Raw genomic sequence first — 26,859 nt, 5'->3', positions numbered from 1 at the left:
AATTCGCCAAAAGCTTTAACTAGGAGAACAACTGCACAAGCCTCAAAGTGCTCTCCACCAGTAAACTAAAGCTACTGCCTCACAAACACACTCACTACACCAGCCATTACTTTAACAGGACATGGCTATATTTCCCTTAGCCTGTAACTACTATTGGCATAGGACAGTTTATGTGTTACTTGTGTAATTAAATCTTTGGATACCCTTCTGAAATCAATGGGAAGTACCAGCATAAAACACAGCCATTGAGCTGGACAAGGTCCCATGTTGAAGGCTGTGGAATGAAACGGTTGACTGCTTGTCGAAGGTTTTGGATATTTCCCAAACGGCAACCTAATCTGTTGACCAGGGCCCATAGAGGTAAATTGAGAATAGGGCGCCATTTAGAATGGAACCAACACAGTCCTTGGAGGATTCTAGAATCCCCAGACGGATTGTCATCATTTGAGGCCATTTCACATCAAAGTCGCTCGGTTGTGTGACCTCTTCCCTTTTGAAAATCAGTGGGCCTTTGTACAGGTTGCCATTTAACAGGCAATTAAGCCTGCTGTGTTCTATCAGTTAAAGTGGTGCACCCTCCTTGTGCGTTTGCTTTTAATCAAGGCCCATTAAATGGGATTTTAATGTCATTTTGGGAGGTAGGAAGGATCCTCATTTGTAGGTAGGCAAATTTTCAGTGGATTAAAGGGAGCTGCCATCTATGGTAAGGGTGTTTAGCATAAAGTATTGTCCAATGCGCCTGCAGTAGTCTCTTACAGGATGTGTGTGTGTGTGTGTAGGGTGCCTTCCATCTGCTGAGAGAGATTACATTCTGTGCCAAGATGAGACCTAGATCCAATGGTTCAATTACACATTTTTTTCAAAATGTTCCAAATCTTTATTCATAGTCATTTAACTGTAACAGGAGAATACACAGCTGTGCCAGTAATGTTGCTGGACCTTAGTCTCAAAACAGGTGTTATGCAAAATCCTCAGCGCCAATCTTTTTTTGGGATGAAATAATCATCCTGTAAGACATAAAAAAAAAATATATATATATTTTCTCCCTAGAATGAATGGGTAATTTACATTTTTGTGTGTCACTCTGCCTGCTTGGATCCCTGGTCCTGGGTGGATAGCCCAGTGGCAGGTCATTATACTCCTGTCTGTGAGCTTTGGTCTGGGATGCATTGGAAAATGACACCCTATTTCATACTTGGTGCACTGTTTTTGACCAGAACACCTGGCGAGCCCGGTAAACATAGGGTACGATTGGGGACGCACGTCCTGATGTCAGCTGACTCTGAGCAGTCCGACAGGAGGTTGTTTTCGGTTTGTGAATTGTTTTGGCAGGGCTATGTGAAGATGTCCCTGTGGCTGTCTGACTGTCTTCATGGGAAGGTATCTGTGTGGCTGTCTGACTGTCGTCATGTGAAGTTGTCTGTGTGGCAGTGTGCGGACATTTATTCCTCCCTCCTAAAGTGACAGGCCTAGTTCACAACCCTGCCCCAGGGATGCTTCTTTTCTAGCCTCCTAGTTAGCCTCATTAACTGGAGTGTTGGAAGAATTTCACATATATATGTCACCTCTGTCAGAGGAACAGACTGGATATGTATGTGTCCCAAGTAAAACCATTACCTTTATTGAGAACCACTATGACCAAGACCTAGATTTACGATGCGTGATCAGACTAAGCCGAAGCCCTCTTTCTTAACTCGTCAGTCATAAACTCTTGTAGTTCTTCTCTAGAGTAGTTTCCTATTCTTAACACAGTGCCGCACACTGTAGGAATCTAAGTTGCAGACCAATGTTTGCTTTCAGCTCACCTCCACCATGACATTTCAATTAGAATAACGAGTAAACAAAGCACTGCTTCCACTGGTAATATTGGCCAATACCCAATCAAGTACAAACAAATTAGACTATTTATGCTTGAGACTTGACTATCAACTGGATCAATGGAACCTTACAGCAAGAGTTGTAAGGTTCCGTGCTTTAGGCAGTTGTTCCCAACTCAGGTCCTTGAGTACTCCTGACAGCACACATTTTTGTTGTAGACCTTGTCAAGCAAAGTAGCTCAATTCAACTCAATGCCTGATAATTAGTTAACAGATAGAATCCGCTGTGCCTGGCTGGGGCTGCAGTTGGGTGTACTCAAGGACTGGAGTACGGAACCACTGCTTTAGAGTTCTGGATAAATGTTGACATTGAAATACATATCTAGTTGGCTTCCCTCTGCATTGCCATGGCAGGATGGCTTACTTACATAAGATGAAAGGGGGAGGGCGATGTTTTCATATAAGTAACACTGGACTTTTTGCTAGTCTGAGAAATAAAGGATACTGAGAGTTCTAAACATCTGCTATAACCCATTATAACGGGTTGGATACACTGTCAACAACATTTACTGGAAAGGCTAAAATAAAGAAACCAGGGACATGTATAAAAGTTCAACAGTGTATTGGAAGTGTTTACATTTTCTTTACATTGCCAAACAAAGTAACCTACAGAAGGTATGAAACCGATACAGAAGGAGAACAAAACCATCAGATCCGAGAACATGTAAAAGAAACAAACCAACATAGAAAATAATGTGTGGGTAGTCCAGCCCATGCCTGTGCAATATCAAATGGGGAGATAAAGCAGGCTATGACTAACGTTAAGGAAATATTAAGCAATACTCAAAACAGTGCCATTTTGTTGACCGTTCATCTCTAGTCAATGGCGTACCTGTTCTCCCCCGTACCTGCTCTCCCCCGTGCCTGCTCTCTCCCGTGGCTGTTCTCCCCCATACCTGTGGAACTTGTGGAGAGCTTAAAGTTCCTTGGTGTCCACGTCAATAACAAACAAACATAATACACACACATCCAGAATTTCTTTTAAGAGACCGTGTCAGAGCCTCTTTCCCTTTGACAGATTTGGCAAGAGGCCTCAGATCGACAACATGATATCCAGCCCAGTCTGTTTTAACTGCATCATGGCTTGGATGTTCCACCAACTTAGATTTTAAGGCCTTTCAGTTGGGTTCATGAGCGGGTTCATTGTGAGGCTCAGTGACCTCTAGCCCCACACACTGAGCAGGGAATGGTTCTCCCTGTAAATACTTACTAGTTCCTCTAACCGTCAAACTACTGTTATTAGAATAATGTTTGATTTATTCATTATTATACGTATCACTGCGCATACTGTATATACCTTGTCTTAATATATTTAGAATTTCATTTTATTACTCCGTTTGTGTAATTTATCAAATAGGGCCTGTACATAAGCATTTGAGTTTTAGTCAACACCTTTTAACAAAGCGTATGTCAAATAAAGTTGATTTTGACTTTTGATCCATAACATGCACAACTTTTGAACAGAGCATTGTGGGTAATGGGTAATAAGGTGCGGTTTGGGACTTATCCGTAGCGCACCGTGACGCTTCAAATGTGATTCTGATGATTGCTATTCATAGAGACATTGAGATGCAGAGAGGGGGAGTGGAAATGTGGCTTTTAACTAGTCGTCTGATGTCCCCCGTCTCCCCTCAGGACTCTGACTCATGTTTAAGCATGTTTCAGTTCCCAGGCTGTCTGATTTCACTGCAGACGGAGGCCGTGTCTCAAATGGCAACCTGATATTGAGGACTAGTCCTCATCTGATCCCTATGGAACCACTAGTTTTATTACTCTAAACAGAGAACAGGGTACAATTTGGGACAGTGGTAATCTGGGCAGGCCAGCAGGACGTCTTTCTGTAAATTTTGATAAGTGAGACTGGAGCTGGAGAATCAGATTTCTGCTGTTGATGTTCTGTACTTTGAGGCATCTCTGTTGGAGCCTGAACACTTCGCTTGACTTTGTGTCTCTTTGATAGAGTTACATACATCATTTAGCCTGTTTGCTGCCTAGACATTTTTTGATGTCTTTCTTACTTTTTTTTTTTTTGCCTAGATATGGATGTTTCATATTTCTTGTTCTCTGTCCCCGGCTGTAATTAGCATTCTTAACATCGTCCAAATTCATGAATGGAAAATGTTCGTCCCACTAGAGCAAAGCTGCATTGCAAGCGGAAAACTATTCCAAAACACTTCAAACTACAAATCTGTCGCGGTATCATATCATTTTTTTGAATTGTACACTGACCAAACAACCAGCGGAATTTGGTCAATCCAAACCGGCACTAGCGAACACTTTCCTACAGCCCCTCCCACAGCTTCTGTTCTTCAGGGATGACATCATAGGGGTGGGAGTGAACTTTAACCTCCAGAAGCTACTCGAGGTGAGTTTCTCTAGCTGGCCCATTATCGTGAATATCGTCTGTATACAAATGCCGTGATTATATTTTGTTTGCAAAGAAAGGTAGAAGGGACCTGGGAGAGGAGACTTGGCTTTTCACTCTTAATCCAAACATGTAACACTTCATTCTACCATTGACATACAATTTAGTTATATGTTGACTATAAAAACCTACTTAACCCCTTTCAGATTAATTTGCTGAGGACGTTTTAGAATTTCTCTTGTCGACTGTAGTTTTTTTTTTTTAGATTGTCAAATCCATACCCAATGTCTGTAGTATCTATAGTATGAGGAGCAACATGCATAAATGTGTCTCATTTTTATTCATTTAATCATGTGTATCTGAACTGAGCTAATCTGCTAAACCCCTTGAATGTAAACCTGGTCTGCTCCATTGTTTTTGGTGCACAATCGTTGACTAGGAGGCTTTTGCTCAAACTAAACTTTTCTATTCAACTCATGTCAACAAAACTAATCAGACAATGGTGGACACCAAATGTATATGATTTAATTTATTTAACCACTTAACTAACAACTAGGTGTTTGTATTGCTAGGTTGGACATACACAATGTAGTTTTTAGTATGCCTGACTTTTAGTTGTCCCGTGAATGGAATATGCTATCCAAATAAATAGCTGTGTCTTATACACTTGTTTGCTAATGTTAGGTAGCTACATTACTTACTCTTTTGAGAACTGGCCTAGAACATTTTTGGAATGTAAAAAAAATAAGTCTCCAGCACCCCAGGAGTTATGAGGGGGGCGTAATCCGGATGATCACACATCTTGGAACGAGTTCAGCTTCAGGGACCGGGTCATTCATGGTCTCCAGCATTGGAATCAATAGTTCCCATTTGTTGCAACAAAAGCATTCCATTTCGGTTGGCATTAGATTGCACTATCCACAGCTATACCACCATCCTGCGGACATTCTGGGCAAGGGATGGGGATTAACTGGTTCATCATCTCCCCCAGAAGAACTTGCCTCTAGTTCGGTCAATTCATCCAATGTGTATTCTGTTTCGAACAAGGTTCCATCCCCGAGGAAAAAGTATTCTTCGTGGTCGTATTCAGTGTCAGACATGATGCATATGTATTTTCCTTTATCTCCCAAGCAAGTAAACTTTGACTGTCCTTTGGTGAATATCAATGACTTGCTTCCTAGCTAACTTTTGTTTACTGTGATGTATACACCTCTTCCCGAAAGAACAAGCAGATTGATGCACCGGTAAACTGACCGGTAAACACAGGAAGAACCTGTTTTATTTTATTTTATTACAAATATATCGTGAAACTTTTCTCGAGGAATACAACATTGTCATGATCTTTGCGTTAAACAACACCACAATTCTTAGTTTAGAGTTTTTTGGGGTAGTTTTCCGCTTACAATGCAGCTTTGCTGTAGTGGGACGATTAGTTTCCATTCATGCATTTTGTCGATGCTAAGAATGCTAATTACAGCCGGGGACAGAGCTGAATAATGGATTGTTGGAAGAAATCACTCTATGTCCATTCTGGACTAACTTTTGGTAAGTGATTTTTTTGATACATTTGATTTTTAGACAAACTATTCCTTTAATGATCTGTCTGTCTGATTTTTGTAGTGTTTGTTTGTAACAATTTTTGGGCAGCTTTCTCGGTTCTGGGTTAATTATTCACTATTCTATATTTACTGTTTGAATTCCCTTTTTTCCTTGCCTATCCTCTATTCACTGTTCACTACACGGACTCCTGCTGCTGTTAGGAAACACTCTGTTTTAGTGTGAAAATGCCCCAGAGCATCTGGTCTGTGTTGTACTGTGCCGTGAGATGAGATGCCATTGAGGAGATATAACATAATCTGTCACAGCTAGCCCAGTGTGACGGTGGCAATACATACCAGGGATGGCTTCCCATGTTTAGACAGCAGGATAAGATGACAGGCCTCTCCTGAGACAGGGTGGTTATTATGAGTCTGAGACATCTCGCAGTTTAATGTCTTTTTAAGAGCCTGTTTTAAGGAACTCGGTAATGCAGATGATGATCATTCATTTTCGACATCAAGAATCAGGGCTGTTCCATGGCAGTCCTGGAGGGCAAAAAATCCTTTCATTTTTTCCCTTTACATCAGGGCTGGATGCAGACCTTGCACACCTGGTAAATGTAATTAATTAGCAGGTAGAAGCTATTCAAGGCTGTAGTTTACTTGCCCTGATGTAGAAATACAGTACTTCCACCCATTGTTGGTCTGTCTGCAAAACCTATATTTAATATTGGGTTTGATATACCTGTAGCTACCGCATAGTTTTTTGTGTATGATTATTGATGTCTCTTCCCGCAGCGATAAGTATCAATTTGTTAAGGCTGATAGACATGCTTTTATTAAATTTATCAGGAAAGTCAATTAGCAACAAAGTTCACTACAACAATGAAACCTTGTATCTTACAGCCTATTCACACTAATACAAATTGTTGGAACAACATTTCAAATGAAATAAAATGTAAATAATATTTAAAAAAAATTTTTTATCAACACTTTCACATTGGTGATTTCAGGTGATTTCACATGATTGCAGGTGATTTCACATTCACAAAGCTTGGCGACAGGCAAAAACACTGATAAGCTCAACATTACATAATGGATTTGCTAACTATGAATATTGGATGTGTTCATTTTGACAAGCAAAGATCCAAACTGTGTTCTCAAGCTAGTGTTTTGTGGACCAAATTTAGCTGCAGATTTATTTAGTCATGACAGGTAGCATGATAGATAATAATGTAGCTGAGCCAGCCAGTCAAACTTCATATTTAACAGAAAGCTAGTTGATGGATGCAAACGATGTTCTGACATGCATTTTGTTTTAGCTATCAACATGAAATAATTTCTTTTAACTGGGAAAGCTGTGCAGAAAAAAGCTAGCTGATAATGATTGAAACAATGTTCTTCCCAACAACAACAAAATGACAATTTGTTTAATTTAGATAGCTGAGTAGCAAAGTGTCTAAGAGCAGGTTAGAGTGAGGGCAAAGAATCATATTGCTTTCTCCCAATTGATGTGCTTGAAAGAACTTTGTGAAGAAATGCATTAAATATGTGAAAAACTAACAGCAGAAATACATTATGTTGATAGACCACCAAGTAGTAGGCCTATACATATTTTTCCCATCACCGATGTTCAAGTTCAAAGTTTTATTTATCATATGCCCCGAATAACCCGGCCTCAATCTGAACAATGAAGTTCTTGTAACATGGCAAACGACATCTACGCTGTAAGAATTAAGCAATATATAAAGCAAGAATATAGCCAAAATATACATACAATGTAAACTAGCAGCAATTTTAAAGAATGTAGAATGGGTACAATATGGGTAGAAGTATTGAATATTATCAATATAATATGAGTGTAATATGCCTATGAATAGTACATACAAAGGAATACTCTAATGTACATTGAATGTACATGGAAAGACATCAGAGCATTTGGAATGTTCATGTGATCAATATGAAGTGTTGCCTGAGGGAAAAACTGTTTGTGAGTCTGGAATTGCATGCCTTGACTTTCCAGTGCATCTACCAGACGGTAGCAGTGTGAACAGACCATAGCCTGGGTGGCTGTAGGCTTCTAAGATGTTCTTTGCTTTCCTAAGGCATCGTGTATGCTAGATGCCTTGCACGGAAGTGAGATGGCAGCCAATGACACATTTCGCAGACTTCACCGCCCTCTGTAGGGATTTGCGATCCGCAGCAGAGCAGCTGCCGTGCCAGTTAGTAATGCAGCCTGAGAGGATGCTATCAGTGGTGCACCTGTAGAAGTTGGTGCAGACATGCCGAACGTCTTGAGTCTCCTCAGGAAGTATAGTCGCTTTTGGAGACTTTCTCCACTTCAGCTCCATCAATGTGTATGGGGGCATTACCCCAACCCACCCCCGCCGCTTCCTGAAGTCCTTGATCATCTCCTTAGTCTTGCAGACATTGAGAGAGAGGTTGTTGTCTTGGCACCATGTGGCCAGGTTCTTTTCCTCTGCTCTGTAAGCGGTCTCATAATAGTTGGAGATGAGACCCAGGATGGGTGTGTCGTCCACAAACTTAAGAATGACGTTGGAGCTGTGTGGCCATGCAGTCATGCGTGAAGAGGGAGTAAAGGACGGGACTGAGTATGTAACCCTGGGGGGCTCCGGTGCTCAGGGTCAGTGCAGAGGAGGTGAGGTTGCCCATTCTCACCACCAGGGGTCTGCTTGTAAGGAAGTCCAGGATCCAATTTCAAAGGGAGGTGTTAAGTCCCAGGGTCCTGAGCTTAGGAACCAGCTTGGTGGGCACAATAGTGTTGAATGCTGAGCTGTAGTTTCACAAACAGCATCCTCAAGTATGTGTTGCCTCTTGCCAGGTAAGAGAGGGTGGTGTTGGTCGTCAGGGCGATGGCATCGTCTGTAGATCTATTGGGGTGGTATGCAAATTAAATGGGGTCCAAGGTGTCAGAAAGGGTGCAGCAGATGTGGCTTCTGACCAGCCGCTCAAAGCACTTATTGATGATTGAGGTCAGTGGTCGTTTAGGCAGGTGATGGAAGGTTTCTTCAGTACAGGGACAATGGTGGTCTGTTTGAAGCAGACGGGGACCGCAGACAGAGACAGGAAAGCCTCCGCTAGCTGGTCGGCGCACTCCCTGAGGACACGGCCTGGAATGCCATCTGTCCCTGGTGACTTCCGAGGGTTCAGTCTTTTAAAAGCTCTCCTCAAGTCAGCCGTGGTTAGGGACAGAGTTCTGTTGTCCTGGTCCTCAGCAAGCCTTCCAGAAGGAATGGTGTTGGTCGTCTCAAACAGTGCCTAGAGAGTGTTGAGGTGGCAGGCCGAGCATCATTTCTGTTTCTCCCTTTATAGTCTGTGATATGACAGTCCACACCACACTCCAATATATCCCTGTAGTCTCTTTCGGCAGGTCATATCTGGACCTCGTCAAATCTTCCAGGTTCCTGGACCTATAGGCAGAGGGCCGGGCCCTGAGCATAGCACGGACGTTACCATTAACCCAGGGCTTTTGGTTGGGGAAAGTCTGAACATTTACTCTCAGGTCATCATTGATGCACTTGGAGATACATGCTCAGACAGAGTCTGTGTATTCATCAATGTGCCCATCAGCTGCATCACAGTACATCTGCCAATCTGTTGTTTCAAAGCAGTCCTGGAGAGCACTAATGGATTCCTCATTCCAGCATTGAACTGCCTGAAAAAACAGTTTATCCTGTTTTAGGTGTAAACTGTAGGATGGGGGAAGCAAAATCGATATGTGAACTGCCTTACCAAAAGGCGGGCTGGGGAGGGGTTTGTAGCTGTTTCATATTTGCGAATGACAATGGTCAAGAATCTGATCCCCACGGTTAGGAAAGTTAGGTAGGTGGTATTTCGGCTAAACTTTCCTCATATTTGCCCTGTTGAAGTTGCCAACAACATTAAAAGCTACCTCACGGTGAGCATCCCCTAATCTAGTCCATTAATTACTCCGTATAGGTCCTCCAGCACGCACGTTTTAACAGCCTGTGGGGCGATGCAGACTGCTGTGATAATACCGGAGCAGAATTCCTGCAGAAGGTAGAAGGGCCGTTCTTATACTGTTGTATACTGTTTGTGTTCCTCTTCTATTTTTAAGTTCAACTGTTTAAATAGAACAAGAAAAGATCAATCAATCAATCAATCAATCAAATGTGTTTATAAAGCCATTTTTACATCAGCAGTTGTCACAAAGTGCTTTAACCAAACACACAGCCTGAAACCATTATAGGTACTGTATATTAGCTAGCCATCTACAGTAATTGGTTTCTCATTTAATGTGTTAAATGTAAAAAAAGATTATACACAAATTTGCATTCGCACAGGAACAGAGTATTGGCCACTTCTCACAACAAAGCTGGCATTGGCCCTTATGGCCCATAAATAGATGCTATTCAAACCCCCTTCCTTGTTCACCAGAATAACTTGCACTGGTTCACCAGAATAACTTGCACTGGTTCACCAGAATCACTTGCACTGGTTCACCAGAATCACTTGCACTGGTTCACCAGAATCACTTGCACTGGTTCACCAGAATCACTTGCACTGGCGGTTCGGCTGAACTAAGCTTGTTCTTATGCTCAGACATCCCGAACTGCAAAAATGAATTTCAGGGAGCTGTCTTCACCGGCTACTTCCAGATGGCCTATAGAAACCCAGGAGGAAAAAGACGAGGTCATTTCGTAGGGTACAAAAACAGCGCATATTTGTGGGTCTCTCATGGGGATAACGAGTTGATTTCAACGCCAGTACATGGGTCCAAACCAAGAGGAGGTTGGGGAAATACGATAGACGAGTCTAGTCCTATGCACTGGCACTGAAATTAACCTATTTCAATGCAAGGACTCCTGGGACAGACCTGCAAAGACGCACCGTTCTCATATCTGACACTGGGCCGCTAACAGCAGAACAGCTAGTTTTGCTTTGCTGCATGCTTTGAGTCACTCTTGTCAAATCAGAAGTCTTCTGTGTTTCCACGTCACTTTTGGTATCACCTCAGCTCGCTTGGAACCTCGACGAGGTTCTATCTGGTACAAGGTACTATCCCAATGTTTGGCCAGTGGAAAATCAAAAAAGGCGATTCGAGCCGAGCTGGTACCATGCAGTGAAAAGCTCCCAAAGCGGGTAGAGTCGAGGCGAGTAAAGTCGAGCCGGTACCATGCAGTGGAAAAGCGCCATAACAGGGATTGGCTTCAGTTTTTCTCCTCCAGAATATTTTCTATTTTCCCATTTTGCCTAGGAGGGTTCATGGGCACCTTAGAAGAATTAGGCTCACTGCCAAGGCTCAATATTTTTTAAATAACTGAACCGCACAATGCACTAATTGCTGTCTGAAACCTATTGCAGTAAAAATGAAGCAGAACAAATATAGCTTGCAAATACAATTTTTATTTTATTTCATATGATGCGTTATATGGCGACATCACTGTTTCACACCATTTTAGGATTCCCCAATAGTATGTGGCTGCAGTACTGGAGGCTGGAGTTTCAGGACCGCAGTCCTAGGTCTGCATATCTAGGACCCTCGTTTTTCGTGACAGCGCCACCTAGCTAAAAGAATGACTGAAAGGCGGCATTCGACCCATTTTCAGCACCGCAATTCTAGGACCCTAGATTATTGCAACAGTGCCACCAATCCAATTGGTTGACCGAAAAAGTGTAACCAATGCAGTATCCCACACAAATTGTACTTTGTCTTGCAATTTAACTTGGTTGCTAACAGTTGTTTGGCATTTAGTGTAATTAGCTCATTGTTAGTTAAAGATATAATCTTATATCTCAAGGACTGCTTTGACAACACAGACTGGTCAGTGTTTTTTTTACACCACACTTGATGAGGCTGTGGAGGCTTTGTGAGGATATGTAATGGTGTTTGAGGAAGCAATTACACCTTCAAAGAAAGGTATAATATTTGAAAATATGTTCAAATAATAAACCTTGGATAATTAAAGAACTTAAAATAACATTAAATTAGAAACAAATGTACATATTCCATAGGTGTCAAGATCCAGTGTAATTTGGTTCAAAGTAAATGTAGTAAGCAAATTAAGAAAGCTAAAATGGCCTAAAGAAAAGATGGAAAATATGTTTCAGTGAAAATACATTTCAATGCCTGGAGTAGCCTCAAAACATTGTCTGTGACTACAGAGAACAAATGTACACCTGCTACACGAGCACTGAGGATTGTGGCACATTTGCTGAGACATGTTTTACAGTTGCTTTGATGGGCTTAACTTCACCAAAGAGCCAAAGTCTACAAAGCATCATGTCCTGATAACATCAGTAATAAGCTCCTGAAGACCTGCTACAAACAAATGGCCCGTCTTCTGTGAACTGTTCAAATGGTCCTCGGAGGAACAGTCAGTTTCAACTCTGTGGAAAACCTCTACCCTGTTCCAAAGAGCAGACCCAGACTTCCCAATGACTTCCCGCCTGTAGCACTTACATCAGTGCTGATGAAGAGTTTTGAACGTGTTATACTTTCGCAACTACAGAGAGACGGTCAAGAACCTGGCAGATCAACTCCAGTTTGCCTACAGGAAGTGTAAAATTGTAGGTGATGCTGCCCTTACATTACTGCATCATGTACACTCCCATCTGGAAAACCAATATTAACGATATTGTAGCAATAAAATAATGTTCCAGAAATTCACAGAAAACTATGGCTTAATGGTTTCCAGAGGTTCTGGTGTGATTGTGTCAAAGGCAGTGCTAAAATTCACAAATATGATCCACGCATAAATTCCTGGATTATCAACATGTTGTAGGATATGTTTACTGCGTCATTCCCCACTGAAAAAGCTTAAATCTGTCTTGACACTTGGCTAGATGTGGGACATCGCCAATATGGCATTGCATTATCCTTAAAATCCTTGTCTCTTGTGTTATAAAGTCATGGTAATTACCCAAAACATGTCTACCCGCTACTAGGTATCTAGACTTGGACCGTAAATAACTACTCTTCAAGTCCTCTCTCTCGCTCTCCCCAGTCTCTACTACCCGCAGGCTGGCTGAACTAGGCTTGTTAACGGATACCTAGAACCTTCTGGTTATAGCAATGAGCTGGATTCTTGCCATTAATGTGTTGTTTTGAACTGAGTGGTTGATAGTGTAACCTTGTGATTTTGTTGCTTTGAGGCATTTTGATAGTTTGATAGTCAGTTTGTATCCTTCTGCCAGTCTCTTAACGTATGGTAGTGATCAGAGGTGTTGCTAGAATCACAATACTTTCGGGGCTTAGCCTAAAGACCTGCACACACTTTTGTGAATTGTTTTCTCGTGTTTTGTATGCATTCTGATTAACATACTTTCAGCTAATGATATCACATTGACTACAAAGATGTTACAGTTTTATCTTGCCAAATAGGCTAACTGGTATTGAGGATCTTCGAAGTCTGTGTTTCAAGTGCCTTTTATATCAAGTGTTTAGTTTCAGAGAATGTTAGACAGTCCCAGTTTTTTGCACTTTTATTATACTCTGATTCACGTGTACTCTTTTACAAACATTATTTTACTGCATAAAAGAGGTTTTAGACGCATCGGCATTATCTAAACTTACAGAGTGCCGCTTGCCTGTTGCTGTTTGACGTCTGGGTACTGCTCATCGGTTGCATCAATTTGCATTCGCACAGGAACAGAGTATTGGCCACTTCTCACAACAAAGCTGGCATTGGCCCTTATGGCCCATAAATAGATGCTATTCAAACCCCCTTCCTTGTTCACCAGAATCACTTGCACTGGTTCACCAGAATCACTTGCACTGGTTCACCAGAATCACTTGCACTGGTTCACCAGAATCACTTGCACTGGTTCACCAGAATCACTTGCACTGGTTCACCAGAATCACTTGCACTGGTTCACCAGAATCACTTGTGTCATATCTGCATCTGCTTCTCCGCATGGCTTGGCTCCCAGTCAACTGAGGATTGACAGCAAGTGACTTTAATCTTCCCAAATCTTTGGGGGGCCCTGCAATTTGTTGCTGACGTGTGGACACCTTTTCTTTTTTTCTTTTATTTCAACAGTTCTGGTTACCGCTCAGGTTTTATTAATTGCTAAATTAAATTATGTACCTTTTTATGTGTGTGATTTTGTATTGCATGATTCAATTCACTGAAGACAATTCAAAGTGCTTTCTTGTCTGTTGAGTTGAGGAACGTGCAGCCTGATTTTAAGGACTATTTTAAAACACCACTTCAACATAATTGAAGGGTTACAAATACCACACTGCAAATGCCTTGATTAGTGTAGAACATGGGTTGACAAAACAGGCCTCATTAGTATGAAGAGAGCATTCTGTTTGTTTGGCTAATAACTCTTTAGAACTCTATTTACAGTCATGATGAATGTAGATTTGAATAGCCTCTGAAGTTTCTGTTGTAAATCTGAGGGAATTATTCCACCCCTGTAATATTTGTCTTCATTTACTGTTTATCCCAGAAGGCAACCATATGGTAGAGTTCTTGTCTCTGGATTGTGATGAAATTCTGTATTATACTGCAGAGAGCTGCTTGAACACCATTCCCCATCAGTCAGATGTACAGTATGCGACCAACCATTGCATCCAGCTTAGCGATGTCAAGCCTGGTTGTAGTATGATCACATCAGGCCAGGAGAAAGACAAGTAAAGCATTACACTGTATTTGCATTCCAGTGGAAGGATCATATGGTTGAACACGTCGTTCACTCTGTTCTGCGGTATGAAAGTGGCCGTTGACCGGGAGCATCCCACAGCCTCTGGCATGCAACGCAGGAGCTTTAGTCACAAAATGTTTTCCCTCTATCTGTCCAAGCAGAGGTGGGTCTCTCAGGGCTCTAGAGCTGATTGCCCTCTCAGCAACTGCATGTTTACAAAAAAATAAAAAAGTGCCAGTTTTGGACACAAGGGCCCAGTCAGAGAGATATGTCACTTTTTATAAATTGCGGCTGCCTGCTATGTCACAGGTTCTTGTCACCATTTTAATTAGACAAATGGAAAGAAAGGAAGATGACAGAGAAGGACGAGGCACAGGAAGAGAGAGGGAGATGACTGAAGGACGACAGGCCTGGGGAGATGGGCGAGACAGGGGAAGATGAGAGAGACTGTGAGAGGTGAGGGACACAGGAGAGACCGTAATGAGGGAGAGCGAGTGATGAGAGAAGGAAGAGTGACAGGGAGTGAGGTAGTGAGACAGAGAGATGAACGAGTGATAGGGGAAGATGGTAGTGGTGGAACGTGCTGGAATGCAGTTGGATAAATGAGGGTCTGGTTGGACTAATTAGTGTAGCAGGGAAAGATTACCTACTGACAGAAATGCTCCATTCCTGCCTCACAGCATGCAACTGGTTTGTTTTCTGACTAATATTATCGTTACCATGCAGAACCATACAGTATCTCACAGAAGTGAGTACACCTCACATTTTTGCAGATATTTGATTATATCTTTTCATGTGACAACACTAAAGAAATGACACTTTGCTACAATGTAAATAGTGAGTGTACAGCTTGTATAACAGTGTACATTTCCTGTTCCCTCAAAATAATACAACACACAGCCATTAATGTCTAAACCGCTGGCAACAAAAGTGAGTACACCCCTAAGTGAAAATGTCCAAATTGGGCCCAATTAGCCATTTTCCCTCCCCGGTGTCATGTGACTCATTAGTGTTACAAGGTCCCAGGTGTGAATGGGGAGCAGGTGTGTTACATTTGGTGTTATCGCTCCCTCATACTGGTCACTGGAAGTTCAACGTGGCATCTCATGACAAAGAACATTCTGAGGATCTGAAAAAAAAAAATGTTGCTCTACATAAAGATGGCCAAGACCCTGAAACTGATAGGCAGCATGGTGGCCAAGACCATACAGCGTTTTAACAGGACAGGTTCCACTCAGAACAGGCATCGCCCCGGTCGACCAAAGAAGTTGAGTGCACATGCTCATATCCAGAGGTTGTCTTTGGGAAATAGAGGTATGAGTGCTACTAGCATTGCTGCAGAGGTTGAAGGGGTGGGGTGTCAGTCCTCAGACCATACGCCGCGCACTGCCTCAAATTGGTCTGCATGGCTGTCGTCCCAGAAGGAAGCCTCTTCTAAAGATGATGCACAAGAAAGCCCGCAAACAGTTTGCTGAAGACAAGCAGACTAAGTACATGGATTACTGGAACCATGTCCTGTGGTCTGATGAGACCAAGATAAACTTATTTGGTTCAGATGGTGTCAAGGGTGTATTGCGTCAACCAGATGAGGAGTACAAAGATGTTGTGTGTCTTGCTTACAGTCAAGCATGGTGGTGGGAATGTCATGGTCTGGGGCTGCATGAGTGCTGCCGGCATTGGGGAGCTGCAGTTCATTGACGGAACCATGAATGCCAACATGTACTGTGACATACTGAAGCAGAGCATGATCCACTCCCTTTGAAGACAGGGCCTGGGAAGTATTCCAACATGATAACAACTCCAAACACATCTCCAAGATGACCACTGCCTTGCTAAAGAAGCTGAAGGTAAAGGTGATGGACTTGCCAAGCATGTCTCCAGACCTAAACCCTATTGAGCAACTGTGGGGCATCCTCAAACGGAAAGTGGAGGAGCGCAAGGTCTCTAACATCCACCAGCTCCGTGATGTCGTCATGGAGGAGTGGAAGAGGACTCCAGTGGCAACCTGTGAAGCTCTGCTGAACTCCATGCCCAAGAGGGTTAAGGCAGTGCTGGAAAATAATGGTGGCCACACAAAATATTGACACTTTGGGCTCAATTTGGACATTTTCACTTAGGGGTGTTTTGTTGCAAGTGGTTTGGACATTAATGGCTGTGTGTTGTGTTATTTTGAGGGGACAGCAAATGTACACTGTTATACAAGCTGTACACTCACTACTTTACATTGTAGCAAAGTGTCATTTCTTCAGTGTTGTCACATGAAAAGATATAATAAACAAGTTTATTGGCACATAACCTTGTGGGAAAATAGGCGATTTTGCCCTTGAGCAAGGCACTCAACCTTTATTGCTACTGTAGGTCACTCTGGATAATAGTGTCTGATGAGCAACTGAAATGTAAATGCAGCCTTAAGGCGTCTGGCGTTGAAAGTTGTGTTGCGGTACTGAACTGTGTTGTGTGTGTGTGTGTGTGTGTGTGTGTGTGTGTGCGCACAGATAAGACTGCCTTTCATGTCAGTGTGTTGTAGAGTCGTTGACAGATGTACACAGGATGAGGTTGATACAAATCAAACCTGTTCTGTATTACCAGACCCTGCTGCACGGCTGTCAGCCGCAAAGAAGCCAAACAAGTCTGTTGCACGGTTCCCCGGGAAACGCTCCAGTGCCTTTACCTTTATGCTTCACCCCCTCCTCTCTCTTCTTCTCCCACTCGGTTCCCACCCTTTTCTCGTTCTTTCCCTGACTATTTGTGTTTTTCTGTCTGCCGTTCTTTCGCTGTCTCTCTTCAACCTGTATAATCTAGCTCTACAACTAGCCTACCTCTTATTTTTTTTTTTTTTTTTTTAAATCCTGCCACCAGACACCTGCAGAGTGCAGACTCTCTCCCATCTGTCTCAAATTGGCTCACATCTCCAGATACTGATGTCTTTTACGGTAGGAGCATCGAAGAGAGGGGGCATAAAATGACAAAGTGAACTGTCTGGTGAATTAATGTTCTGGTGTGCCGCAGTATTGTGTGTGCGTGTGTGTGTGCGTGTGTTCCGAGCTGTGTGATTTGGCTTGTGTGTAAGCGTGTGTGATTTGGCGTGCCTGTGCGCGGGCACAAAGTAGCAAGTGTGTATGACAGCGAGCAGGGAGAGAGAGTAGGAAAGAAAGAAATGCAGGGCTGGCTGGCTTCAGTGTCTGGTTCCATCTCTCCTGGCTTAAACTCTGGTTTGTTAATGATGGCCAGGTGAGTCTACAGGCCCAGATGAGGGATTGGGGTAGGTGGAGGACAAACCGAGCAGCCCAAGGCTTTAATTCACTGCCTCCCACTCCATCTTTCTCCCTTCCTATAATTCCCCCTCTCTCCCTCTCTCTTTTTCTGTCACCCCCCCCCCCCCACCCTCCCATTCCTCCTTCACTTCCATTCCCCCCAACACGCGCACTCACACTCCCATCTCTCTGTTGAATGAGGCTATATTTCTATGGTTTTTATGGTCTGGCCTTGTGTAAGGTTATGGGTTGTCCTGTGTGGGTGGGTGTGTGTGTGTATGCATTGAGACACACTAGGTTTGAATCTGAAAGGGCTGCGATCGGCCCGGTAGCCTCTTCTACCATCTCACGGGGCGGCACACCACCATTAGGCTGTTTTCCGGAGTTCTTTTCTTTGTGTGAGTGTCCTCTGGCTTGTTCAGGGAAGAGCCGGATGAGCCCTCTATGTCCCTATGGGTGTACATTCTTTACAAGACCTCGTCAGATATAGAAATAGCTCCTTTTGACATGGAATCTCCTTTACAAAGGCCATTATGTAAGTGTTCATACACGTTGTATTCTTCACATTTGGATTGTTATGAATGTGCTATGTGCTTTCAGAATGTATCCCCTGCTTTGACAAAGTGTGTTAGTGTGTTTCAGTTGTGTTAAATGAAAGCTAATCTCTGCCCCAGATGAGGATTTGTGCCTCTTTCCTGACTGTCATTATTGTAAATAAGAACTGATTCTTAACTGACCTACCTGCTAACATGAAGGCTGAATAATAAAAAAAAAAAGAAGAAATAAAGTCAGGTTGCAGTAAATCATTATTTCTATTTCAGGTACACCATCATTTATTGTCAGTTTCAGCTTCATGTTATGCAATTCACTCCAGTCTGGCCAGGTTTGTCAACACTTTATTTGCATTTTTTTTATTTGCTTCTTAAACATTCCTTAGTGCAGACTTTCACAGCTCTCGGTCTCTCTCTCTCTCTCTCTCTCTCTCTCTGTCGCTTTTCCATTACCAGGGAATATTTCTAAATGTCACTGTGAAATTAGGCCACCTAATTGGCAGGCTAATGAGCAGATAGACGAGCATTAAGTGCATTACTATAGAGTAGGAGCCATTTTAGGCATGCTCCCCCATTTGATGCCTGTCTGCCTGCTGTCTGCTCTGTTCTTTATTTCATTATTTCATCCTGTCAGTGGGGCAGACAGCAGAATACACCATCAAAGAGAGTAGTGCCACACCATACAGTGTGCCATATGTAGTTCTTCCTGAATGGGGGGTGGTGGGTACATTTCTAATATGTCTTCCAGCAATAGGAAGAAAAAATAATTGGACAAATGACAATGTGTTCATTTATAATATTTACACACAGCCAACATAAAACACGATTACCAATAATGTAAGTTAGTTTCATAAACACATACACATACCTAGATAACACAAACTGATGCCATGCTCATGGATTCCTCCAGTGACATTTAAAATCGACCCCTGTTGAAACCCAATCCTCCCACGCGACTGACCAGTTTTATTTAATTCATTGTTGTTACAGGTGGCAAACCGTGAACGTGACTTGTGCGAGCTCAGTGATGGAACGTGGGTTCCACATGGTACGTCCTCTGTGTAAACTGTGGCGACCTTAAGACAATCTCAACTGCACTTGTCCACACTGTTCAAGTTGTACGATTAGTGCCTGGTGAGAGAGCGGTGGACAATTTCAGTGGGCGGACGATAATAAACAGGCCATTAATGAAGCCTGAAGAGTGAATAGCTTTGAGGAGGCTAGAGGAAGAGGAGAAATCTTCCGTTGACTGTGTTTGCATGATGGAGCAGCTCTCTGTGACACTGGATTTCAGGATCCACACACAGAATTCTAACTCAGTTGTCCCATGGACTCTAGCTAATAGCAGAGCTTGACTACTCATGGAAAACATTAGAACAGTAAAGCTTGTTTACTGGAGTGAACTTTAACACAGTAGAGCTTGACTACAGTTAACCCTGAAAAATCTAAACCTCTAACCCCTTATTCACTAAATTAAACTCATACCTAATACTAAGGCTAATTCTAACCCTAAATATAAACGTAACACTAAGGACTGGTTTCGCAGACACAGATTAAGTCTAGTCTAGGACAAAAAAAAACAAGCTCAACTGAGTTTTCTATTGAACTTGATTTCTTTAGTCCTAGACTAGGCTTAGGCTGTGAAACCGGCCCTTAGTTTTACGTTTATCAAGTCTATTCCACCTTAAATAACGCAAGCCAGCTATAATGCTGGACAAAAGAAAACAGATAAAACAACACCTCATGGCAAAGGGGGGATTGGGAGATGACCTGCACACATACACACGCAAACTCTCTTACAGAAACAAGCTAACACCCACACATCACTTAGTTGTATTTTGTGTGTGCTTTTATTTAAAATCTGTTTACATTCTAACATTTGTAGTGTGTATATGTAAATAGTATCACTTAATGTATGTGAATTGTAAAGCTCAGTCGGCCTGTAATGTCTTTTTTGTTAAGTGTCAACATCTTTTAAATGGTTGTATGACAAAGCAATAAATAGATGTTGATAAGGTGTGCTCTCTGTTTTCTTCTTGCTGAAAGCTATACAGTGTTCCATACACAGTAGACCGGTCCCAGATTCCAGAAGGACTTCAAAAGAGAGCAGACCCAGACTAGTCCCCTGCTGGTTATAGAGCATTGCCATAGCATGGGCTATGTTACAGCACTGCTAAGTCATGTCCTGCCCTCATTCCTCTGTCAAGGCATGGGCTATGTTACTGCACTGCCAAGTCATGTCCTGCCCTCATTCCTCTGTCATAGCATGGGCTATGTTATAGCACTGCTAAGTCATGTCCTGCCCTCATTCCTCTGTCATAGCATGGGCTATGTTATAGCACTGCTAAGTCATGTCCTGCCCTCATTCCTCTGTCATAGCATGGGCTATGTTATAGCACTGCTAAGTCATGTCCTGCACTTATTCCTCTGTCAAGGCATGGGCTACGTTATAGCACTGCTAAGTCATGTCCTGCACTTATTCCTCTGTCAAGGCATGGGCTATGTTACTGCACTGCCAAGTCATGTCCTGCCCTCATTCCTCTGTCATAGCATGGGCTATGTTATAGCACTGCTAAGTCATGTCCTGCCCTCATTCCTCTGTCATAGCATGGGCTATGTTATAGCACTGCTAAGTCATGTCCTGCCCTCATTCCTCTGTCAAGGCATGGGCTATGTTATAGCACTGCTAAGTCATGTCCTGCCCTCATTCCTCTGTCAAGGCATGGGCTATGTTATAGCACTGCTAAGTCATGTCCTGCCCTCATTCCTCTGTCAAGGCATGGGCTATGTTATAGCACTGCTAAGTCATGTCCTGCCCTCATTCCTCTGTCAAGGCATGGGCTATGTTATAGCACTGCTAAGTCATGTCCTGCCCTCATTCCTCTGTCATAGCATGGGCTATGTTATAGCACTGCTAAGTCATGTCCTGCCCTCATTCCTCTGTCATAGCATGGGCTACGTTAGGGGTTCTCAACCCTCTCCTTGGAGGGTTCCATCTATGCAATTTAGCCCTGAGTTAGCACACCTGAATCCACTCAACTAATTAGCAAGCCCTTGACTGCTTGATTCAGATTAGATAATTCAGGGCTACTAGAAAATGGCACGATGGGGGTCCCCATAAGAGGTTTGAGAACCACTGGGCTATATTACATTGCTGGTAATTCTAGTCTTGCCCTCATTCCATTCATGTTATTCACTTGGAGGTTTAGACAGTAGGACATTAGTCCTAGCCAGGCAGGGCACAAGCCATTTATTAGCAGCAGTTGTAGCCTGAAATCTGGTTATGCTTCCCAAAGTATCTCCTATTCTTAACCTACAATAGTGATCCTGGTCAAATGTAGTGCACTTTGTAGGGAATAGGGTGAAATTTAGTCTCCACTCCAGTCTGTTTTTACTCACTGTTGGATTGGGACACTTCCTTGCCAAGGGCCACGGAGTCTTGTCTATTCAAAGAGCATGCCATCTTTTGTTGATTATGTCAAATGTTTACTTTAATGTGCACTGGACTTTTATCTTTAAAGCCACCTTCATCCCTTCATGTTTTTAAGTTTGCCTTTTCCTCTAAGTGAAGTGTACTAGCTAAACTGAACATTTTGGTTTGATCTGGAAGAATATTCAGTTTTAGATGAAATGTTGGTGTTTTTAGTTTTTTGTCCTTAGTTATTTTAATATATATATATTTTTACTCCTAATGAGCACTGGGCATTGGCTAGTGTAATTAGTTCAACTTGCGATTCCGAACTTGCAGACTTCCTTCTGAAGTTATAATATACAACACTTTCCTTAATGCTGATGTTGTGTCATACTAAAGAGATCTGAAAGACTTTAACATGTTGATATTTGAATTATTGGCCTTTGGCATCTTTTGTTTACATCACTCCATACTGAAGAGAGAGTAAAGAAAAGACAGGAAATACATCTGTGATTTTATAATGAATATAATAATGAACTCACCGTATTTGATAATGTTTATCATATAATTTTAGAATTTCTCCCTTTGTTTTTCAATGTGCAGTCGGAAAAAATCTTGTCTCTATTTGTGGTGTCATCTGATATTTCAAACCAATGGTGATGTGAGGACGTTTGCCAGAGAGAGACACTTCTCAAGTTGTCAGCAATTCTTTGCTTTTTATTTTCACTTTTCTTTCAAGAAAGGTTGCCTACGCATTTTTCAGAAATCTACAACGTTTCAACCCGATTGATCATTCCAAAGCCAAAACAAAGGCACAGTTTGTTAAGAATAGCATTACTATGACTGACAAACATTATTTTTACCAGAATTCACAAGTATTCTACTCTGACAGTTGGGCATGAACTCAAAAAAGATTGTTAAATACTGTATGGGCTAGTAGTTGATGATTTCATATTCAGTTTTTCACTTTCTTTGCATCATATGTTGATGGAGGTCATTGTGTAGCATCAACATCATACTAAGGCTAACCTACAGTAGTTGGTAATACCCCTGTGTCTTTTCATAAATATTTGGGGATGTGAATATTTGATCTTCAACAAAATTGACCGATAAATGTAACCTAATTTAAGAAATAACACCAAACATTACACCTTTTGAACACACAGAAATTGTTTCCATTACAGGAAGACAGGTATACCTCAAGCTTTAGTAACTGTTTTGCCGAATTTGGTATAAATAATGAATCACAATAAATAATAATCCATGTAGGAATTCCTTGTTACTGTCCATTTGCCTCTTACATAGACTGTGAGGAATCTTTGCCCACTCTCATTTGTATTCCAGAAGTGCTTCAACTATGTGATGTTTGAGAGCTTTCTTCCATGTACCGCCCGCTTCATGTCTCCCCGCAGCAATTGTTTTGGATCAAGATCTTTGCTTTGACTCTGCCATTCCACAACCCTCGATTTTTTTCTTATTTGTGAGCTGTTCTGTTATGGATTTGCCCAAGTTTTTCAGATTATTGTCCTTTTGCAAGATCGATTCTCGGTTCAACTTCAGTTTTACCTTTTAGACAGGTAGCCTCACATTCTAGTCAAGTATTTTCTGGTACAATGTGGACTTCACAATGTGACTCAATGATGGCAAGCTGCCCGGGTACCGAGACAGTAATGTTCCCAATCCTAATGCTCACGCCACCGTGCTTCCAAGTTGGTATGGGTTTCTTCAGTCTTTTATTTTCCCCCAAAAACAGCATTACAGCCAAACAATTCCACCTTTGTCTGCCCAGAACACAATGCTCCAGCAGTTTTGTTCTTCACCCGGGTTTTGTCTAGAAAACTTTCGTTCCTCCATTTGAATATTTCCTTTTTTGCCTGAGGATCCTTGCTTCCTGACCTCCCATGTAGGCCAAGTTTGTGTCTCTTTCTGACAGTTGACTCATGCACTTCGACACTGATTGTTGCAAGATTCGCCTGTCAATCCTTTTGTCATCCTGGGTTTCTCATAGACTTCTTGGAGTGTCTTACGGTCTGCACTTGAGCTGAATTTTGTGGGATGGCCTGTTCTAGACAGACCCTATGACTCTGAGGTACTCTCTCATCATGTTGAAATTACAACCCTGTTTCCAAAAAAGTTGGGACCCTGTGTAAAATGGAAATAGAAACAGAATGCAATGATGTGCATTTAAACCCTATATTCAATAGAAAATAGTACAAAGACGACTAATCAAATGTTGAAACAGCGTTATTGTTCCTTGAAAAGCATATGCCCACTTTGAATTTGATGCCAGCAACAATTTTCAGAGCTGAGACAGGGGCAACAAAAGACTGGAAAACTTGTGTAATACAAAAAAAGAACCTGGTGGAACATCTCACAACTAATTAGGTTAGTTGGCTACACGTGAGTAACGTGATTGGGTATAAAAAGATCCTTTAAGGAGTCTTTCAGAAGTAAATATGGGAAGGGGTTCACCACTCTGTGAAAGACCGCGTGGGCCAATAATGCAACAATTGAAGAATAACGTTTCAAAGAGTTTGGGGATCTCATCAGCTACAGGACATAATGTAATTAAAAGATTCAGAGAATCTGGAGAAATCTCTGTATGCAAGGGACAAGGCTGAAAACCAATATTAGATGGCCGTGATCTTCTTAATGCACTGCATTAAAAACAGACACGATTCTGTAGTGGACATCACTGAATGGGCTCATGAACACTTCTGGAAACCATTATCTGTCAACACAGTACGTCGCTGCATCCACAATGCAAACCAAAGAAACCAGATATAAACAAGATCCAGAAACGCTGCCGGGTTCTCTGGGCCCGAGCTCATTTATGATGGACTGAGGCGAAGTGGAAAACTCTCCTGTGGTTTGACAAATAAAAATGTGGAAAAAAAATTGGGAATCAAGGACGCCACATCCTCCGGGCTATAAAGGAAAATGACCATTCGGCTTGTTATCAGCTCACAGTTAAAAAGCCAGCGTCCGTGATGGTTTGGGGTTGCATGGCACGGGTAACTTGATGGTAACTATGAGGGAACCATTAATGCTGAACAATATATAAAGGATGCAGGTCAATTAACAATGGGAAAATGTTTAACATTCAAAACTACAGCAATTGGTCTCCTCTCAGTTCCCAAACGCTTACGGAGTGTTGTTAAAAGAAGACAGGCAACACAGTAATAAACATGCCCCGTCCCAACGTTTTTGAAATGTGTTACTGGCATCAAATTAAAAATGGCCATATACTTTTTCAAAAACAATAAAAAAATTCTGGTTCAACATTTGATATGTGGTCTTTGTACAATTTTCAATTAAATACAGGGATTAAATGATTTGCACATCAGTGCACTCTGTTTTTATTTGCCTTTTATACAGGGTCCCAACTTTTTGGTGCACACTGTTCAGAGGCAGGAAGAAAGTCTTGAGGTACAAAGGGCAGAGTGAAATAGGGAATGTCAGTGCAGTGACTCTAAGAGTGGAAAATGATGATACCTCTGTTGTTCTCATTGAGAATACCTGGCAGCAGGTTAGTTCCTTGAATAATACATGAAAGTCAATAGGCAAGGGATTAGAACATATCAGACTGACATATGTATTACATCTAAACCCAGGTCCAGAATTAAGAGTCTAGTTGTTTGGATGAAATGATATGGGAGGTATTTTTTTCCTCATATAACTAACACTCATTACAGTCTCATAGCTCGTTTAGGGGCGATCATTCATCATAATGTGTATTGTGGTTTTAGGCTTTATAGTGCATTAATAACGTCCCTCATCTATCTTCTGCTGTCATTGGAACTTCTCAGCGTTACCGTAGCAATGGTTGTGGGAGACTTTTTCAGAATCAACACGCATCACAGATGTTCTAATTGTTGGTTATAAATCTCAACCCTAATGGTGCTGTCAAATATAGTACACTCTTATTAGTATTTGCAAATGCTTGAAGCATTCATTAATTCAGTAGCCCGTGTCTTTAAAGATAATTAGTCAATGGTAATTGGGGATACACCATTTAATGCAGCACAATGTTATCTCTTTCTTTAAAGGACATTACTGCATCTGTTTCAGTCTGTCCTGTAGATGAAGAACATGCTGTACTGGGTCTGAGGTCTGTCCTCTCAAGTGGAAAAGACAAACAGTCTTCATGTGGACATGGGACATCTTGTGTCATAGGGTTCATGTTTCATATTCTATAATCTGTGTGTATATGTAGGCCTTTAACAACCTAGGTAAGGCTCTTCTACTTGACTTGCTTTCGCCTGGTACTCTCTTCCTAACATTGTTAACACAGCTGTTACTAGCTCTCCTGACTCACGCTGTTTCAGAAATTGTTTAAAAGCCACCAACACTTTGTCTTGTTGAGCGCAATCAATGGAACTTTACCCCATAATGCAGTTCACAGGGGACTGTTTAACATGCCCTTACTGCTGATAGTATGAACACATTCCATGTGTTCTGCTCCATCAAATGTTTAATAGACGAAGGCACTCAGGGGGGCGAAACACCACTGCTTATGAAATACTACTTGTCCTGTGCTCAGTAGGTGACAACGATTGTCATGTGACTGAGGCAGTATCACAGAACAAGATATTTCGGGTCTCCCAAGTGGCGCAGCAGCCTACGACACTCTTTCTTCGCACCAAGCTGAGCACCGCAGACTGTGTTCAAGCCTTGAATGTGCCATCTGCTCTTGAGTGGCTGCTAAGTTTGTTGCAAATCCGCCAGCATTTCCCGGGGAGCGGGAGGCATTGTCAGAAGAGATTTCCCTTCCCACACTCTAGCGACTCTCTCAGGTTCGGGAAACTGCAAAGCTACCAGAGGCCGTCAGGTGAATGAGTGTGCCCTCGCCCATGTGACTTCCCGTTTGGACAAGGGAGTGTGACAAAAAGCAGGAAGGCTTGGCATGGATTCCTACCTGGATGGCTACAGCTCTCCCAAATCCATTGGGAGTTATTTCGATGAAACGGGGCAATACAATTTCACAATGTCACAAAATTGGGTAAAAGATGATAAAGGCTGAAATCTGTGTAAACGCAAATATAACATGCATAAATCAGAAACCCTGCAAGAAATCCCATTGGAATGCCCTTTTCCATCAGTTTCTAGGTAGGATGAGTGTGGGCCCGCTGTGAACGATCTGTGTATACGAACGGCCTCTGCGCAGCTTTTGATAAACATACACACGGCTGCCGTTTTCATTTCCAGGCTTTTCCGTGGGCTCTCTT

At 42.2% G+C, this 26,859-nt stretch overlaps 1 protein-coding gene across 10 annotated transcripts in view; it reads left to right on the top strand.

Moving 5' to 3' along the window:
* Positions 1-26,859, top strand: part of immp2l (inner mitochondrial membrane peptidase subunit 2) — a 128,633-nt gene that overhangs the window by 43,389 nt on the left and 58,385 nt on the right. Inside the window, exons 4-5 of one of the 10 annotated variants that reach the window (XM_029114922.2) lie at positions 18,490-18,551; positions 19,210-19,701. The exons of the other annotated variants lie outside the window; for them this stretch is intronic. Coding sequence (XP_028970755.1) covers positions 18,490-18,551; positions 19,210-19,223 — 76 coding nt within the window. The 3' untranslated portion in view covers positions 19,224-19,701. Of the gene's footprint in view, positions 1-18,489; positions 18,552-19,209; positions 19,702-26,859 lie in introns of those variants that run through there. 10 annotated transcript variants of the gene reach the window in all.

This window comes from Esox lucius, chromosome 19 (genome assembly GCF_011004845.1).
Source record: "Esox lucius isolate fEsoLuc1 chromosome 19, fEsoLuc1.pri, whole genome shotgun sequence".
Classification (NCBI taxonomy): Eukaryota; Metazoa; Chordata; class Actinopteri; order Esociformes; family Esocidae; genus Esox; species Esox lucius.
Note: the sequence above shows the minus strand (reverse complement) of the source record. Positions and strands in the feature narration are given on the sequence as shown.